Source organism: Puma concolor, chromosome B3 (genome assembly GCF_028749965.1).
Source record: "Puma concolor isolate L17-30 chromosome B3, mPumCon1.1.hap2, whole genome shotgun sequence".
NCBI lineage: Eukaryota > Metazoa > Chordata > Mammalia > Carnivora > Felidae > Puma > Puma concolor.
Genome location: NC_141672.1, coordinates 50,531,787 through 50,551,877, shown reverse-complemented (window position 1 = coordinate 50,551,877; position 20,091 = coordinate 50,531,787). Strand labels below are relative to the sequence as shown.

General features: G+C 37.5%; 1 protein-coding gene across 5 annotated transcripts in view; it reads right to left on the bottom strand.

The window, feature by feature from the left end:
- Positions 1-539: 539 nt before the first annotated feature.
- Positions 540-20,091, bottom strand: part of L2HGDH (L-2-hydroxyglutarate dehydrogenase) — a 45,551-nt gene continuing 25,999 nt past the window's right edge. For all 5 annotated transcript variants that reach the window (XM_086709789.1, XM_086709790.1, XM_025919832.2 and 2 more), the window contains 4 exons: positions 16,618-16,785; positions 15,512-15,669; positions 13,907-14,038; positions 540-2,609 (listed from right to left, as the gene is read on the bottom strand). In XM_086709789.1, the coding sequence (XP_086565915.1) occupies positions 2,414-2,609; positions 13,907-14,038; positions 15,512-15,669; positions 16,618-16,785 (654 nt within the window). In that variant the 3' untranslated portion in view covers positions 540-2,413. The remainder of the gene's footprint in view (positions 2,610-13,906; positions 14,039-15,511; positions 15,670-16,617; positions 16,786-20,091) is intronic.

Below are 20,091 nucleotides of genomic sequence, written 5' to 3'. Positions count from 1 at the left end.
TGCTGTAGCTAACTCTGGTCCTTTTACAGTCCACCTGCTGGCAAGAAGTTGGAGCAGGCTCTCAGACAGATCATGTGCCCTATCACCCTTATATGAGGCTTATGCCCAGAAATCCAACCCCCCGTGTAAAAGATAGCATACCAGAATGTCTTCCTAAGAGAAACTATAATGATTTATGAAATTCCGATTTGATTGATTTACTGTCCCCTCCACTGCCTGCAAAGCACTGTGTGTTTATGTGTTATATATATATTCTGCTATGAAACAAACCATGTTCCCTGGTGCTCTGGAGGTATGAAGATGACACTGAGGTGAACCAGGTATTGCCACCACTACCAAGTGGAAAGCCATTTTTGTAAATGGGGAAGTGCTCTAGTTTTTACCTAAAATATAAACCTCATTTTTATATTAAATGCAAATAGTTTTTTTCATTTTTCTAAGGTTGGCTGCTATTTAAAGCTATGATAGTTCATGTTTTACACACAAAAAATTCACTTGAATCAGTTTTATGAAACTAAAAATTATGTTTACAACACAAAAACTCATTAAAATATTTTAATATTAATTTACATTTTCTTATCTCAGAAATACACAAAACTTTTAAATATTATATCAGTATTACACAACAAAACCCTATTGATATAAATATAAAATGTTTTACAAACAGAATAACCTGCACATTCAAAACACTTTCAGTAACTTTTTTCACTTATATTTTTGGGGGTATAATATAGACTCAAATGGAATGAGGGTTGCTTTAATGAGGACAGTTATTTTTATAATTTCAGTCTTTCACAGCTTAGTATATATGTAATCTCACTGTTTATGAAATAGAGAATTGTAAAATTTTCCATCTCTTAATAGTCTTGCGATGGAACAGAAAAATATCCTGTGTGTCACATTTCTTGGAGGAATCAGTTGTTATGAAGAACCATTAGGGCTAATTTCTTCTGTGAATGATTTCTAAATGCTTTCAATATGTTCATCCCAAGTGTCAAATAATTGCCTAGTCTCTACCTGGGATGTGCTACTTCTTGAACATGAGTTGATGGTGTAGCCTTTCAAATTAATGCTTGAGGTAGCTCAGACAATGTAATCACTGAGGCTTGAAGTGAAAAAGAAGAAAACAGAAGTTTTTCCTTTCAGTCAAAATGCACATCCTTCTTACTCATCTATCACACAGATTTGGAGAGATAAGAGGAAAGAATGAAGAGTGGAAGATTAATCCTGAGAGAGTATATATGAGGGAAGGGATGAAAATGTCTCGCCTAACTGGTGGTGCTGTAATAAAGTTTCCCCAATCAATGGGCTAGCATAAATTCATTTATATTTCTATTTTCCAACTTTCTGAATTGCAAGAATCATTTCAACACATACCACACACATATATACAGTATACAGTATTGGCACTGGGCAATAATTTAAATACTCATGAAGTACACGTGAATGTAAGGCACTTTTGCGGTTTACAAAAGTGAATGCCTCAAAGTTAGGTATTTCCTCAAAATGAAGAAATATCCTCATAAAAGTTCATAGGATCCCTGAAAACCAAGTAGGCATGAATAAAATAGTGATCTTGGCAACGTTTGAGAAACTTGGTATGACTGAAAAACAGAGATATAGAGGTAAATTTTTAAAATTACAGAGTTCTATATATCAGTGGCAGAATTCTAAAACTGTTCACATAAAAACCTATCAGTTCTAAGTTCTTTTAGTTTTGCAACCACAGAAGACTAAAGAGTAGGCAACAACCATTCATAGTGTACTGCTGTTTGGATTTAATGGGAACCCTACACCAAGTCAGTTATAAAAAGACTGGGAATAATAAAGGGTTTGCATTTCCTTTGCAAAGTTATTTCTTACAAATATTATAGCTAAGATAGAATCTTATTCAAACTACTTAAAAATGTGAAATTTCATAAATTTTCTTTAAATCAAGAATTTTAAATTCCCAAATACAAATACTGTTGCTCTAAATAATGTGAGCTTTCATTTGATCCTTCAAAGTTAAAAGGAGGTTTGCAACCTACAATATACTTTATTTTCTGATCTAGGAGAGAAAAAAAAAAAAAGCTTAGCTACTATAAAGACAAAAAGTTAAGGGAATAATCAATTTTTTGTGCCATCGTTTCCAGAAATTCTAAGAGTCAAATCTCCAGATCATGGCTGGTGAGGAGAGGCCCATAACAGTCAAGGATTCAGTACAGACACAACTGTACCTTGCTTCTTTATTCACAAAGGAGCATGGACTTTAAAAAATTATTTTTCTATGTTATAGCATTCTAACAATTCAGTTGTTATCTAAATGAGATACCTAACAAGATTTTCAAATCATTTTCCTTAAAGAATACAATTAGTATATTCTTGTTGCTGAATGTGGAAATTAAAATGCATACTTAGCTCCTTACATTATTTACAATTTAAATCTTTGTTGCACTTCATCTGCAATCATTCCAGAAATTGCAAGAGAAGAAGTAGCAGCAGGGGAAGGTGCATTTCTCACATGAAGAATGCGATTTCCAATATCCCCAACTCCTCCATCAAATACAAAATCTTCTATCAGATTTCCATCTCTATCCAGGGCTTGGGCTCTTACTCCAGCTGGACCTCTGCAAAAACATGATGGTAGTCAACCGACTAGAAGAGACAGGACACTTTACAGATCAGTGGTTTCAGAGTATTCTTAAAGCAATAAAGTATTCTTCTAAATGCACCATTATGTGGAAACCCAATAGGTTTGTGTTTAGCCAAAGGCTATCAGTTTGGTAGGGTAGCCTGTCAAACATATCCTTAGCCTAGAGCATAATGCCTGCCACATTACAGTGTCAATAAATGCTTACCAAATGAATACACAAGTGGCAAGTTACTTATAAATATTTGTTTTTCCCAAAGTAGCAGATAAACCCACATTTAATTAAAATAGATGCATTTTTAATTTGGATTTATAAGATGAATTTATTACAAAATCAACCAATGGGAATAAATAAGTCTCTTCTGACTAATAAAAAGCAATAGAAGTGGGAGTTATGTATGTCAGTTGCATTCCTAAATATGTGAGACAGGATTCTATTTATTTTTTCATTTTGTTGAGTATAAATTAACATTTATAGAGAAAAATATTTACAAATGGCAACAAGTTCTTTTTTGTGATTTGTTTCTATTTTCAACAGTTTAGCCTTCACTATCAGGATAACTTTCAATTAGCTAAACAGAGATGATAGAAAAAGCACAACCTGGCAGCATGTTCATACAGTAAGAGGCTTTACTACTGAAAGTTCTGCTTTATAACACTTGAGTTCAAAAAATTAGTTTTTTTAAAGATAGTTAAAATTTACAAATGAAATCTAAATAGAGTATTTTTGAATCCAAAACTACCTCCCTTATACAAAGCCAAGCAAGGTTAGGTCATAGATTGGATTTGTGTGTCAGGTGGTGGCTGCAAACTCCCAGTTCCTAAGGGTGTGACCTAGGGCAAGCCTGTCCATCATGGTGCTAACCAGCCTAAAGTTTACTGGAAGCCTTCAGTCTGTTGCACATGAGTGAGCTGGATGCCACTGTGGGGCTCTGAGAATCCTGAATTCTTATTGGGTTGGTGAAGATTCCACATACAAATTCTTGAGGTTATCTTCTTTGATCCATTCCATAAAGCCATCAGTAGAAATCCTGACACCCACTGGATCACCAAACCAGTCCACAAGCACAGGGGGATGCAAGGACTGACATCTGCAGGCTGCAAGAACGCAGCCTTTGGAGAGGGTCACAAGTTCCACCACACTGTTAGTGGTTCTGGCCACCTAGCATGGAGAAGGTGCAATCCTCTCCAGCTCCGCTGGTACCACTAATGTAAGCAATGTTTGTAACATTCTTACCTAATAACAATTTAGGACAGTCATGTCAGCTTAAAAGTGCTCTTTGTCTGTTAAAATGAGTTGTTTGCAGATTGTTCCAAGAGCACATTGTCAAAACTATTACAGTGCAATACTGTTTGAAGACTATTAAGTGATGGTGTATCCTGTTTCTGATAAACACTTCTCATTTCTGTCCTTGCTTTATCTTATTGGGGAGTTTATACGTCAGTGTTTAAAATGCTGTTTGGCATAATAGGTGTAAAATCTGTAAAAGTGGGATGCAGAAGCTAGCCATGTAGGTTTACTGGTGCATATAACGAAGCCCACACTTCACTGGGGTGATGTAATGCTCTGCTGGCTTACTCTCAAATGGCTATTTTGGGGCACATGGGTGGCTCAATGGGTTAAGCATCTGACTTCAGCTCAGGTTCGTGAGTTCAAGCCCCACATTGGGCTCTCTACTGTCAGCACAGAGCCTGCTTCAGATCCTCTGTCCCCTTCTCTCTCTGCCCGTCCCCTGTTCATGCTCTGTCTCCTAAAAATAAACAAACATTTTTAAAAATGGCTGTTTTTAGGGGTTTGGTAAGGACAAGCTTTTTAAATTGTATTCTGCTTGGAAATGTGAAGACTATCCTAATCTTTTATCATGCTTATATGCAGAATAACAAAGTTAACTAGGGACCACATTTTTAGGTTGAATCCAATATTCCATCTATGTAACTGCTGCTTCTAAAAGAAGAGTTTAGGGGCGCCTGGGTGGCGCAGTCGGTTAAGCGTCCGACTTCAGCCAGGTCACGATCTCGTGGTCCGTGAGTTCGAGCCCCGCGTCGGGCTCTGGGCTGATGGCTCAGAGCCTGGAGCCTGTTTCCGATTCTGTGTCTCCCTCTCTCTCTGCCCCTCCCCCGTTCATGCTCTGTCTCTCTCTGTCCCAAAAATAAATAAACGTTGCAAAAAAAAAAAAAAATTAAAAGAAGAGTTTAAAAGAATGCTACCATTTTTAGGAGAATTGAATAAACCTGTTGCAAGAGGGTTCACTTACAAATGAAAATAAATCCTACTTAACTTAAAAAAAAAAAAAAAGAGTACCTCCCTTGAAACTGTTCAGAAAACACAGTTTGAAAACAGCTGCCTTAGGGGTGCCTAGCTGGCCCAATTAGCAGAGCATGCAACTCTTGATCTTAGAGTTGTGAGTTCAAGCCCCATGTTGGGCACAGAGCTTACTTTAAAGAAAATAATAATTTTTAAAAAAGAGAAAAAAAAATAGCTGTCTTATACACACCACAAGACTCAACAAATAAGGCAAATATTAAACAAATATTAAACATTTTTAATGATTCTGGGCCAATGAAGAGAAGTACTTGAGGAAGACAGAATAGGAGATCACTGCCCTCTAATGATAATAAGATAATGATGATAATAATAATAATAATAATAATAATAATATGCTATTTACTAAGTGCTTTCTCTGTATTAGGAATTCTAATTCTGAAAACAACTGTAAGAGGCTGATACAAGTATATATTTAACAGCAAAAAAATAGATTAAATAAGCTGCCTGAAGTCACAGAGCTATCCTATTCATTTGTAGAGAAGTAAATAAGAATTACAACAAGGGTGAAAGATTCTATAATAAAGGTAAATATTCTTACAGAAGGCTGCAAGGAATCTGGACAGTAGAGTTTTGAGGTGTAAGTATTTCCAAGTAAGAATCAGATACAACACATAGAACATAAAAAGAACTGGACTGATGCTAAGATGTCTTAAAGATACGTATCAACAGACACACCATGTTATCAGTCAGCATGCACTCCACTTTGTACATTCTGTTTTTGTAGCTTATCGCAACCCATCAAAGCAGCATTTGCCCTTCTTTTCCTGAACAATGCTGCTGTTGCTGTTAAGAGCACCTCCAAGAGTTTTCTTGTTCCACTCCTTTTATCTGGTAGAAGGCCAACATGGAGGGGGCACAGAGTGGCATGACCAGCCGTTGATGTTTAGTGAAGAAAACAAAACTTTTTTTTTTTTACAGAGGTTTAGTTAGTACATTCCCCTAACTTTCCCTTCTAAGCAAAAATAAGTTAATACTGATTAACTACAGTTACAAATGTGTCTCATATTTATTTCTCTTACAAACACCAATTATCATCAGTGTCCCCTCCTGCCCAAATGTTCAAAACCTATAATCCAAACTGTAAAAAACAATATACAATATTGTTCTTCTAAGGATCTCACTTTAGCTCAAGCTAAAGTTAACTATTTCACATGAAATGTTTAAAATTTTTTTTAATGTTTATTTATTTTTGAGAGAGACAAAGCGCGAGCTGGGAAGGGGCAGAGGGAGAAGGAGACACAGAATCCAAAGCAGGCTCCAGTCTGTGAGCTAGGGGCACAGAGCCTGATGAGAGGCTGGAACCCATGACTGTGAGATCACGACCTGAACCAAAGTTGGAGGCTCAACCGACTGAGCCATCCAGGTGCCCCTAACATGAAATGTTTACCAAATTCTTCAGGTTTCCTCTTCAGCACTTAATGCAACTTCAGGGTTTTTCTTTGCACAATTACATACAGGCATTCCCCCTCAGAACACCTCAGCTTGAGATGAGTATTATCACTTGAAATTTCAGGTAAGATAAGCCATAAATTTCTTAAGGGTCAGCATCTTCTACAACACCCCTACCTCACCCTCATGTCTAGATTTGTGCCTTGTGTATAGTAAGTACTCAGTAAGACTAGAAACTTAATTTTTTAACTTCTAATTCTTTAAAACTCCATTCTAATAGCTGAAAGAACAATTTAGTAAATTTAGTATTTGTTAATTCAGCTACATTTAATTGTTTAGAGCTATCTGTAGCTATGTATTTTGCCCTATCTGTGGCTAAATTTAATGGGAATATAAGTTCTAGATGCTTAAATATGTCTAGAAACAAAAGGTGAATATGAGGGGCACCTTGGTGGTTCAGTTGGTTGAGTGTCCCACTCTTGATTTCGGCTCCAGTCATGATCCAAGGGACGAGGGATTGAGCGCTACGTTGGGCTCTGTGCTGTGTCAAGTCTGCTTAAGATTCTCTCTCTCTCCCTCCATCCCTCTCCCATTTGTGCATACTGTCTCTCTAAAAAAAATTTTTTTTAATGTTTATTTATTTTTTGAGTTAGAGAGAGACAGAACACGAGTAGGGGAGGAGCAGAGAGAGGGAGACACAGAATATGAAACAGGCTCCAGGCTCTGAGCTGTCCACACAGAACCTGACACGGGACTTGAACTCATGAACCATGAGATCATAACCTGAGGTGAAGTGGGACGCTTAACTGACTGAGGCACCCAGGCGCCCCCTCTCTCTCTAAAATGAAAAACAACATAGGGGCGCCTCAGTAGCTCAGTCAGTTAAGCATCCAACTCTATTTCGGCTCAGGTAAGGATCTCGTGGTTTGTGAAATCAAGCCCCACATTGGGCTCAGCGCTGGCAGCCCAGAGCCTGCTTGGTGTTCTCTCTCTCCTTCTCTCCCTGCCCCTCTCCTGCTCTCAATCTCTCTCTCTCTCAAAATAAATAAACCTTAAATTTTTTTTTAATAAAAAAATGAATATGTAACTAATGGCATTCCTTCATCTGAAAAGTGCTGTATTTATTGCTTTATTGTTCTGTGGCAGGCATTAACCTGTGAGCTAGAAAAGAACTATGAAAAGCTAAAACTGATGTCTTTGACCAGTTCCAAATAGGACAACTTAGTATTTTATAAAACTCACCATGGGATCTACTGTTAATCTAAAAATAGAAAGTTCACATGAGCATATTGTATGGGGAAAGTAAACTACTCCATCTTAATTTCCAAACATGAAGGAAGAGTATTTTTGTTACTTATCTTCACCTTAGCTGGACTGTGACAAGAGAATATGGTTTTTCTATGCCCAGTTTTTGAATTTTGTTGAGAACCTGATTTAGGGATTAGAGCTTTTTGAGTCTCTGTAAATATTTTCTGAGGGCTTGAACAATACAAGCAGTTTGTAATGGGGTTTGGGGAGTTCTATACATCCATTCAATCAAGCGTTTTAATTGTGTTATTCAAATCTTCTAATATTTTATCTGCTTGATCTACCTTCTATCAACAGACATGTCTTAAAATCACCCACCACAATTGTGGATTTGTTGATTTCTGCTTGCAGTTATGTCCATTTTTGTTCTCTTTTTTCATATCTCTGTTATATGCAGCAAGTTTATAGCGACCTTCTTTATCTCTAACAATTTTTGCCTTAGACTGTATTTTATCTGAAATGGCCCAGTGTTTATCTTTCTTCCAATAAGCCATTTGCCTAGCACATAGATGCATTTTTTAATCCAATGTGACAATTTCTGCCTTAACTATTAAGTACACTTACATTTATTGTAATCACCAATAAGATTTCTATTATATTATGCTATTTAACCTGATTTTTCTGAGTTTTTCTCATCTCATTTCTTGGCTTATTGAATATTCTCTATTTTTCTTTCCTCCTGTACTAAATTGTAAGTTATATAATCTATTTCCATTCTTGTATTTCGTTTACTTATGAGATGGGATTCACCGTGCATCCTGTGAATCTTATGTCATTTTGCCAATTCTAGGAATTTCTCAAATACTCCTCTGCAAAGTATTGCCTCTTTTCAATTTCTCTGGAAATCCTATGAGATATAGTCTGGAATCTTCTCATTTTCTTCTCTTTTAATTTCTATGTCATGCACCTTTATCTTGCAATGTTCTCTAAATTCTTCAGATTTATCTTTCAACTTATTTTCTTTTAAGGTAGGTCTTACCAACTTAGTCATTTGAGTTTTAAAATTTAAGAAGTATATTTTTCTATTCTAGAAATTCTAATTAGTTGGTTTCCAAATTTGCTCAGATTTTGGGGTGAAGGGGGTGTCTTATTCTTTTTCATGTTTTCTGTTCCTTTTTGTTTTTAATTCACTGGGTTATTTTATGGTTTCTGATATTACTATTAACCATTTAAATTCACTAGGTTACTTTATGGTTTCTAATATTACTATTACCCAAAGTTATTAGGGGTCTAATTCTGGTATTTATTCTATGTGCTTATTCTCACTCATGGTGCTTTGTAATATTTGATGGCGTCCTGTTCAGCAGGACTTTATCTGGGGGAATACTATACAGGATGGGTTGAGGTTATGTCCTCCATGGAGGTTTTACATTTGCTTCTATCCAGTGTTCCAGAAGTATTACCATCCTTGGAGCACTTTTTTTTTTATGGATATTTTTAAACACATACAAAAGTAAAATGAATAGCATAATGAACTGCTATGTATATATTACCTAGTATCAACAATAATCAACACCCAGCTAATTCTGTTTCATCTACATCTCCACTCACTGTCCACCTCTCTTCACTGGATTATTTTAAAGCAAATCTTAGAGAGCATATCATTTTACTTCATTTCTTTTTAAAGGATTCTTAAAGGGGTGCCTGGGTGGCTCAGTTGGTTAAGCGTCTGACTTGATTTCGGCTCAGGTCATAATCTCACAGTTCATGAGTTTGGGCCCCTGTGTTGGGCTCCGTGCTGACAGCTCAGAATCTGCTTGGGATTCTTCCTCTGCCCCTCCTCTGCTCACACATGCATGTGCACATTCTCTCTCTCTTTCAAAATAAATAAATAAACATTAAAAAATCATAAAAATAAAAGGATTCTTAAAAATAATAATTCAAAACTAATAATTGCTTTGTATCAGTAATACTTAGTCTGAGGTCAAATTACCCTGATTGTCACTGTCTCTAATTTGTTTAAAGTGAGAGAGAGAGAAATGGTTAGTTTGAAGCAGGACCTGAACAAGCCGGATTTACTTTTTTTTTTTTAAAGTAATCTTTACACCCAACGTGAGGCTGGAACTCATGACCTGGGGATTAAGAGTCACATGCTCAGGGTGCCTGGGTAGCTCAGTCAGTTAAGCATCCAACTTTTGGTTTCAGCTCAGGTCATGATCTCACGGTTTGTGGGTTCAAGCCCCAGGTTGGGCTCTGCGCTGACAGGGCAGAGCCTGCTTGGGATTCTCTCTCTCCCTCTCTCTCTGTCCGTCCCCAATGTGCTGTCTCTGATTCTCTTAAAATAAATAAACTTAAAAAAAATAAAACAAAAAAAGTCACATGCTCTACAAACTGAGCCAGCCAGGTGCCCCTGGATCTACTTTTTAAAAAAAAATTTTTTTTAACGTTTATTTATTTTTGAGACAGAGAGAGACAGAGCACGAACAGGGGAGGGTCAGAGAGAGAGGGAGACACAGAATCTGAAACAGGCTCCAGGCTCTGAGCTGTCAGCACAGAGCCCGACGCGGGGCTCGAACTCACAGACTGTGAGATCATGACCTGAGCCGAAGTCTGACGCTTAACTGACTGAGCCACCCAGGCGCCCCCTGGATCTACTTTTTAAGTTAACTTCTTAGTTTAAGGTTCCTAGATCAAGTGGTGGTACAAAGTCAAACTCTAAGCACTTGTGAGGGCGGGCCCAGGGTTCTAAATTTTTAGAGGAGATTACACCTATCCAACATTGCTTCTACCCCCAAGGCCAGGACAGACAATATTCCTTAACACTTTCTGGTGCTAAGGGGATTTTTTTTTTTTTTTCTAGACTTCCTTTTCACTGAGGGTATAGCCCTTCAAGAGTCCCTGGCTTTATACAGGGGTCTCAGTTCCAAGTTTGTACCTTTTATATATAAGCCTCCTTCCCAGCACTTGAGTTGCAGTTAAAACATATGTCCCTAATGTTTTATATCTTGCTCTACGTGGCAGATACATGAACTTATACAATTGCCAAAATCCGTTGAGCACTTAAGATCTGCATATTTTACTGTATGTAAATCATGTATCAATTAAAAATAAAACTGTTATATTTATATCAAAATCAGCAAATCTAACCCCCTTCCACCCAGAATAGCATCAGCACCAATTCCTCTTAGTACATGGGTTTTCAATTTCCTTTTTGTTTTTGCTCCTGGGATGCCCCTTGTTTTGTTGCATTCACAGCTATATGTATTTCAAGGGATTTTTATATTTTCTCCAGAATCTGGTATTTTGTAGTATGAGGGTTGCCCAACTCTAGACTAGATGTTCCCAACCAAGGGAGATTTTGCCCCCTGGGGGACATTTGGCAATGTCTGGAGACATTTTTGGTTGTAACTAGGAGAGTACTGCTGGCATTTAGTGGGTAGAGGCTAGAGGTGCTGCTAAACATTCCACAATGAACTGAACAGTCTCCTACAGCAAAGAATTATTTGGGCCAAAATTTTAGTAGTGCCAAGATTGAGAAACCTTGATCTAGATCACTTTAATTATAGAACTGTTTGGCTTTCACCTTTGCATTTCACAATGACATAGTATAGTTTTAGCTATCACTCACCATAAAAACATCTTGCTTAAAAATTTACAATTCCCCAAATAAGACATTTTTTAAAAATGGGAAGAAAAAGGAGATCTTGGCATGTGTGCCTTCATCTTTTATGCTCTTACTGCTGTTAGATTACCACGTCAAATTTATCACAGAACAAATTAAAGGACTTCGTAGATAAAATTAAGAACCTTAGAGATCATCATTTAACAATGACAAATTTATATACCTAACACATGTACTTGACAGATTATAACTTTACACTCCAATCCAATGTTCACTGGTCAATTATCGCCCCAAATACTCTGGCTAAGCAGAAAGAAGTCACGCTGGATGCCCTTTGGTTTTGCTTTTTGGAATTTTTTTGGATGCCCTTTGGTGGCAATTTAAGGACACTCTCTTGAGCTAAACATCTTGCTGAAAGTGTGGCTTCAGTTCTCTTACTATCTAAAACTGCTTAATATGCTTCTGCCTCAATATTAATGATAGAGCATTTATGGTTCCACTGCACTGAGCTGCAAGACAGGTAGGACTTAAGCTTCATAATGCGGGAAAGTCTATCGATCTGATTTTATTATGATGACTTAATACTGCAGGCATATACCAAGGTATAGAGAATAACATAACAAACACCTATTTTCTTACCAAAGAGCTTAAGAAATAAAGCTTATAGATATGACAGAAACCCCCTGTGGAGCTCTCTGATCCCATCCCTTCCTCTCCCGAGAGGTAACCACTCTACTGCATTAGGTGACTCCCATGCTTATTACTATTTTCACATGGTATACAGAATCCCTAACCTATATATGATATTGTTTAAACTGATATAAATGCTATCAAATATATTTTCTACAACTTCCATTTTGTTACTGATAATTTCCTTCTTTTAAAAATTTTTTGTTAGTTTGTTTTTGAGAGAGAGAAAGACACAGAGTACAAGCTGGGAGGGACAGAGATAGAGGGGACACAGAATCCGAAGCAGGCTCCAGGCTCTGAGCTGTCAGCACAGAGCCCAATGCGGGGCCTCGAACTCACCAGCCATGAGATCATGACCTGAGTCGAAGTCGGACATTTACCGACTGAGCCACTCAGGCGCCCCAAATTTCTTCCTTTTAATAGCTACAGGAATTAAGGGAAAGATGGAATTGCTGAATGTGTTCAGCTTCTCTGTCTCCAAAGAGAAACTCTCTGATTGGGTTAAATTTGTCCCTAAATGTAACCTGTCTACAGTGCTGTGTGTCCTTTTCTACTACATGCTAATGAAACTGGAAAATGAAATTCACACCCTTACACTCAGAGACAGCAATATTCACTAAAACCCAGTTCTACCATATGAAACCCACTGGTTGAAAGAGTTTTCCCCAGGCTTCTATGAAAGGGTGGTAATAGAATATGGGTACTGAATTCACTGCAACTGTTTATATACAGAATTCACAATGTCCACCTATTGTGTTATTCAAGGAATATTAACAGCAGTAACAGATGCCAGATTTGATTAATATATTTTCAGATATAAAACATAACAATTCTACTAAAGCAGACCACTGAAAACACAAAAGGCTTTTCTTTATAGGTGAGTGAAAGAAAGGAAAGCCTAGATATTTTTATCCCTGCCATTTCAAGAGGTGAGTAGAAGGGATGAGAGAGATAAGAGTAAAAACATTAGCTGGGTTTTAATAGTTCTTCTAAGGATTCAAAGAGGCTGGTCTGAGAATGATACATTAGTGTCAGACTTAGACCAGGACACTTAGCTCCCCTAAGGGAGACAGCTGACATGATTATTGCTCTCTTCCCAGGCAAGTTCAGCAGCTGTTCCTCAGAATACAGACATTCAGTGCCCTAGAGTTTCACGGAGGGATGGATTCACAGAGAGAGAGTACTTCAAAGTACACTGCTGATTAGGCCTAACAGTAGCTTGGCCAGGGAAAAAGGTAAACATCCTAAAATATCACCAAATGGAAAAAGAAAATTGGCTTGGGTGGTATTTAGGACAATGTGCAGCTCAAGTCCAGAGAGCCTTTTATCCTTGAGAAAAAAGTTATCCTTCCTTTTTAAGTTATCCTTCCTTGGCCCCACATCGCTACAGCACTAAGACTCAGACTGTTACCACATTCTTCCCACTTTTGTCCTCCAACTAGAGTCCCTGAGTGGAGTAGGGCCCAAGAAAGAACAAAAGAGGAAGAGAGGAAGCAGGTAAGATGTCATGTATGGGAGTATATCTAACAGGTTGTAAAATGTAATCAAAATGTAATTTTTTATGTGTTTATTACCTAATCAGTTAATATAGCAATCAATGATCTCATACAGAGTTTAAATCAAATGGCTTTGCAATGACAAGAGTAAGTAGCCAGGAAGATTAAAAAATTTCAGGCAAGATATTTTTATCGTGATACCTAGACATGAAGGCAAAAGTGGCATCACAATACAGCTGCAGTGGAGATTTGAGTTTAATGCTGTAAAGTGGTCTAGAAAATTATAAATGAACCTAGTTCAGGCACCAAGGGGCACGAAGCAGCAAGGCCCAATGCATGCGATGAAAAGGGAATTCGACAACTTGCTGGGAAAGAGAGGACACACAAAGATTCACTGGGTACGCTGACTCTGAAAGTATGCTTACCGAATCACCAAGTCAGAACCACCTGCCAAATTCACATAGGTCATGACCATATTTGCAATCCTTATAGCTTTTCCTTACCTAAGTATATCACTGACAGTAATTTCAGGGATAAACTTTTGAAGGTGCTTCACTGTTGCACTGAGAAAACAGGCTTTATACATTTCATTAACTCCGTAGGAAAAATTCTGGAACACCAGTTTAATCAAGCCACTGAAAGGAAAAAATTTTAAATCTTTATGAGAGAAAGGAATTCTTTATTACTATAAAACATCTTTACAACTATGAGATTTTTAGGGGGTGGCATCACAGAAATGTAGGCAAAGTCAGAAAAAAACACATATTAAAAGAAAATCAACTTTTGGCCAATATAAGAAGGAAACTTCATCAAAGGAATACCTTCCAAACTTAAATTCCCAGGGAATGCTGGTTTCAAGCTAGATTCTATGAAGCCTGCCAACAGCAAGGTTTTCTTTTCTTTTCTTTTCTTTTTTAATTAAAATTCAAGTTAGTCAATATATAGTGTGGTATTGGTTTCAGGAACAGAATTTAGCGATGATTCATCACTTACATATTAACACCCAGTGCTCATCCCAACAAGTGCCCTCCTTAATGCCCATCACCCATTTAGACCATCCTCCCACCCAACACACCGCCATTAACCCTCAGTTTGTCTCTGTATTTAAGAGTTTCTTATGGTTTGCCTCCCTCTCTCTTTTTATCTTATTTTTCCTTCCTTTCTCCTATGTTCATCTGTTTTGTTTCTTAAATTTCACATCTGAGTGAAATCATATGATATTTTTCTTTCTCTGACTGACTTATTTTGCTTAGCATAATACACTCTAGCTCCATCCATGTTGTAACAGGTTTACTAATGCAAATGTTAGGTGCTTTCGAAGCCACACCTAAAAGGCATTAACAGATCTTTAAATCAGAGCCATTAAGCAACTGGAATATTTACCCTACTTTTCTTTGGTCAGCCAGAGGTAAAATATTCCAGATCCTCTAGCCAGACTCTACAGAGCCTATGTAAATGTATATGTATTTTTACAAGCACACATGCTGGGAAGCCCCACCCTAAAACTTGTTTCAGAATCAGTGAAGGGTGAGACTCTAGTATAGCTTAATAAGCTTTCTACTGATTTTGATGTGAAACTGCAGAGCGCAATATTATTAAAAGGACCAAACAAAATATCTCACTGAGTAGTTCTTACAACCATAAAGAATCTACCATACAGGTCAACACAATTTATCGTCAGTTTTCCACAAAAGGAAACAACACTAGTTATCAGCAATTTCTCCAGTGGTTTTCAAAATGATGGTGACTGGTTGGAAATGATCTTATCAAAGTAAGCCATCTACTGATTTTGAAAGAAACTTTTTTTTTTTTTTTCCAAACTCAACTAGAAGATTAGCCAAACAAGATTTGGGTTGTCAGATATGTGTTTGGCTCCTGGTCTTGTTTTTTTGACCAAGACACCACCCTGGCTCATCAGAATTTTCTTTAAGTAGTTAAAACATTACGTGTATTACATGAAACTCTGAATCCAGATTAATTTAAAAAAAAATCAACATACCAATCACAAATAAGAGGATTTACGCAATAAACAGAATTATCAAGAAAGACAAAATTTCCCATCTTAAAAATATAAGCATATAAAATCTTTTTTAAGTAAATAAAGTTACCTCTTGATAATTACATCCATAATATCTCTGGCACTGAAGTCAAAGGGTCTGTAGCCCTCTCGTTTAAAGGCAAGAACTGCATTAGGCCCTAGCCAAATACTGCCATCCATCCTTGGTGTGAAATGAACCCCTAGGAAAGGAAACCGGCTATCTGGGACCTATGGATTTAATCATGGTAAAGAGTTATTAGCCCCACTTCAAACTGCATTCTATTAAACGTGCAAACATGCAACTGGTAATATAAAACACTTTCTTCCCATGCATTTAATTTGCATTACTTTTGATCTGCTACTCAGATATTTCTTTCTATGTATACACGCTTCTGCCTAGAAATGCCACACAGGAAACACTGATACTATTGATACCAATATACACTGTCCCATGTGTTCCTCTTTCTAGGTTGAAATAAAAAGAGAGAGAAAGAGAGAGAACCGTCCTAGTTCAGGTTACTCCCCACTTCCCAGCCCCTCACCCACCAACTAGCAATTATGTGTCTGGCAAGTAAAATCTCAGAGCTGTCAGAAAAAGAACACACATTTACAGTACAGGCTTTTGGAAAGTGGAAATGCAATAGGTTAAGGCAGATGAAATGTATGTTTTGGCACCATCAAAAACATTAAATAGCTGAATAGTGGCAATTTCACCTGGTTCAACCCAGTAGTTCCAGAGAGAAGAATGAATTCTTCATTTAAATGGTTCTGTCTATACCATGAAACTATAGTAACCACATCCCCTTTCCTGCACCTATCGATAATGAACTAAGAAAGACAGGTGGGTATCTGGGCATCTTGTAAGGGAAAGTTCCCTTATGAGTGCCCCTTTCATCAGAAAGGAGGAAGAATTAGGTTCCTTCTTGATAGCCCTTCCTGAGGTGCACTCATGCTTTCTAGAGACATGCACTTGTGGGCAGTTAATTATAATTTCATAACTCTGATTTTAGGATAAAGATTTAAAGATTTAATGACAAAAGAAACAGGTGAAAGACTTGCCCAAAAGGCCCTTCAAAATAGCTCTTACTTCTGACCCAAGTAAAAGTTTTTGTTTCATTTCCTTTTTGCCCATAGTCATCTTGAGAAGGGTAAGAAGGCAGAAACATCATTACCTACCGGATAAATATTTCCTTTTACAAGATAGCATTTTTCTGGCTTCAAAATCAGGTAATCTCCTCGGAATGGCACAATTTGAGGATCAGGATTACAGCCACTCAGCTCTGAAATACGGTCAGAGTAAAGTCCTGCACATGTCACCACATACTGACACTGAACTTCCTCTCCCTAGTGCAAAAGAAAATATGAGTAGAAAGCAATGAGGAGAAAAATAGGTCAAGGGGGGGAAAGATGACAGAAAAGATAATAAGGGTACAGAAATGAACTTTTCTGTATTTCTTTTAAAAGAGGAAATCAAATACAAGTATCAGCAAAAGAAGTTCTGCAGCATTTAGGTAGCAGCTAGAAACTTACGGTAGTGGCATGTAAGAGGATGTCACCTTAAATTTTATACTTTAGAGATACAATCAATGACCCTGCAAGGATACTTAAATTAGACAAACACACACTCCTATTTTACTAAGACCTAGCATCAAACTTAACTATTTGCTATATTAAGAAACAAACTTCATTTAGCTGGATGGTTCCCCCCAATTTGGCCTCTTCTGTATTTCAGACAGCTTCTCCCATCTTATCTAGGAGTTAACCCGGTTGCTCTCAGGTTGCTCACACTCAATAATCTAGCTCAATTCCAACTGTATCCTACCCATCAACCGATTTCTCCTTCCTGATCAATATCTACTTTGCAAATTGAGGCTACATTTGAAATGTTATCCTTTCAGTCCACATTTACTGAGAACACATACTATCGTCAAGGTTTGCTTTAGTGACTAGGAGACCACTAATCTTAGGCTGTTTGCATTTTCCCATACATTTTATTTTGCGATCATCTGCATATTTTTCTGCCTTATCCTGCCAGGGTTAGTCAATTTGCCACCCTATTTCCTAAATGGTTTCCTTTAACCCCAATTCCCCACTATACTTTAATTCCCATCTCTTTAATTTTTACAGAGTAAACAACTAGCACCTCCTTGCTCCAAGTAATTTGCTGTCCCTAGACTTCTTTCCCAGACAACCTGTTTCTGAAGCCTCAGAGTTCTTACCTGTCTCAACAACATTTCTTTCCAGCCCCTATTGATTCAGCCTTATTCTATCTTTACATCCTATTTTTGCCTAGCTGCAAAGGTAAGCCTCTTTTTTTTTTTAAGTTTAGCTATTTATTTTGAGAGAGAGAAAGCGGGGGAGAGGCAGAAAGGGAAAGAGAATTCCAAGCAGGCTCCGCGTTGACAACACAGAGCCCTATGCAGAGCTCGAACCCACAACTGTGAGATCATGACCCGAGCAGAAATCAAGAGTCGGGAGGCTTAATTGACTGAGTCATCCACCCACCCCTAGCTTCTTTTCGAGTTATACAACTCACACTTCAGACAAAAGTCAGATGAAACTTTTTTGTAATGAAGTCAAATTGGCTAGACTAAACCATAATAGTTTAAAAACCCTTGAAGTCAAAGAGCTATGTCAACAAAAACAAAAAATGCTTTCTTCTAAATAGGTTCATATCTTTCCTGTTCATCTAGAGTTATACCAGAAGTACAAGAAAGATTTTTATGTGATATAAATTTACTAGTTCCTACTTGAAAGGTCAGCAATTCTTTTGTTCTTGCAACATAAAATGTAAATACAACTCTGGATAAATGTAAAGATAAGAGAATTTGTAGAATGGTACCAGTATGCAACAACCTAGAAGTTCTCTTTAAAAAACTCAAGGAACAATTCCAAAGGAAGAAATGACTAAAACCTATCATAGGTCCCTGAGATCATTTTATGCTACACATGAAATAATAACTAAATTCAGTAATACATTAATTTCACATCCAAAATGGAGATTTAGATAAACAGTGAATGATGTATTTGTTCAAACAAAAATCTCTTTTAAAAAAACAAACTATGCATCTCTATTGCTATTTCAGAAGTAAAACAAACTTTTTCCTAATATGTATAAATCTTTAGTTTGCAAAACCTCTCCCCCCAAATTTATTAATTTAATCTCTTTAACCTTTCATAAAAGCATAGAAGTTCAATTTGATAAGCCGACTCAAAATTTTTACATTATATCTAACTATACTAAAAGTAAATGCCCAAATAAAAGGCAACAGTTATAGCATCTGTGGTTGAAATACATACTCACTGGCATCCCAGAGGCCCCTGCATATCCTCCATCACATGATGCCATACTCTAGTGAAGATGGCCCTTCGATGAGGGCAAGAGTAGAAACAGACTTTTAATCCTTCTTTGAATGGAAATCTTAGATGCACTGTCACCTGGGCCACATGACCCAGTGGATCTGATGGTAATCAGGGTGTCTATGGCAAATAGTGATGTCTTATGGAGACTTTGCTAGGTCCCTATAGCCAAATCACAGCACAGAACTTTAGGATTTTGGAGGAGTTATACCATCCTCTGCAGATAACTGTCTTCCTTTTGAGAAAGTACTTCTGGCTTTGACTCAACACTTGACCACAGGTCACTAAGTTACCATGTGAACTACTCATTATTAACTGTATGTTGTCTGACTCACCAAGCCACAAAATTGGGTGTGTACAGTAGTACCCTGTCATCAAGGGGTAGCAGAATATACAAGGTTAGGGTTGTGCAGGTCCTGCAGGCACACATAGATTGTGGAGGCAGGTGGCTCAAATTCCCATGGCCCCTAGTCCTGCTAAATTACTTCCTCCTTCTCAAGCTGCTCCTGTGGCCCTATGAGAAGTTCTCCATGATCAGTTGATCAAAGAAGAAAAACTACAGGCTTGATTTACAAATAGTTCTGCACACAACATTCTGGCACTGGAAAGTAAACAGCTACAAACCAGAGTCCCACTCAGGAGTGACCCTAAAAGACTGCAGTGAAAGGAAATCTTCCTGGTAGGCAGAACTCTGAACACCATACCTGTTATATATCTTACCTAGAAGGAGACATGACTAAAAGTATGCATCTATATTGCTTCATGTGCAATGACTAATGCTATGGCTGGTTAGTTAGGAAAAGGAGCTCTGGAAAAAAAAAAAAAAAGTACATGAATGGACCTTTCCAAACAGGCTCAGAGAGTAAAAGATATATGAGCTCCATAGGAATGCTCACTGAAGAGGAACCATGGCAGATGAAGATTTTGATAATCAGTAGACAAGATGACCTGCTCTGTGGATGTTAGCCTCTTTCTCCAGGCATCCCTGTCCTTACCCAATAGCCTCATGAACTAAATGGTTATAGCAAAAAGGATGGAGGTGGTGATAGGTTCAGCAACATGGACTTACTCCCTAAGGCTGGTCTGTCCATAGCCATGGCTGAATGCTCAATCTGCCAATAGTAGAGATCAATAGAGCCAAAGATATGGTCCCTGAACCACTTCTATTTTAAAAAAAAGGGGGGGGGGCAATACTTAGTCCTCACTGAAATAGATACTTGTTCTGAATATAAATCTGTCTTCCCTGCCCACAATGCTTCTGAAGAAACCACTATCTGTGAACCTACAGGA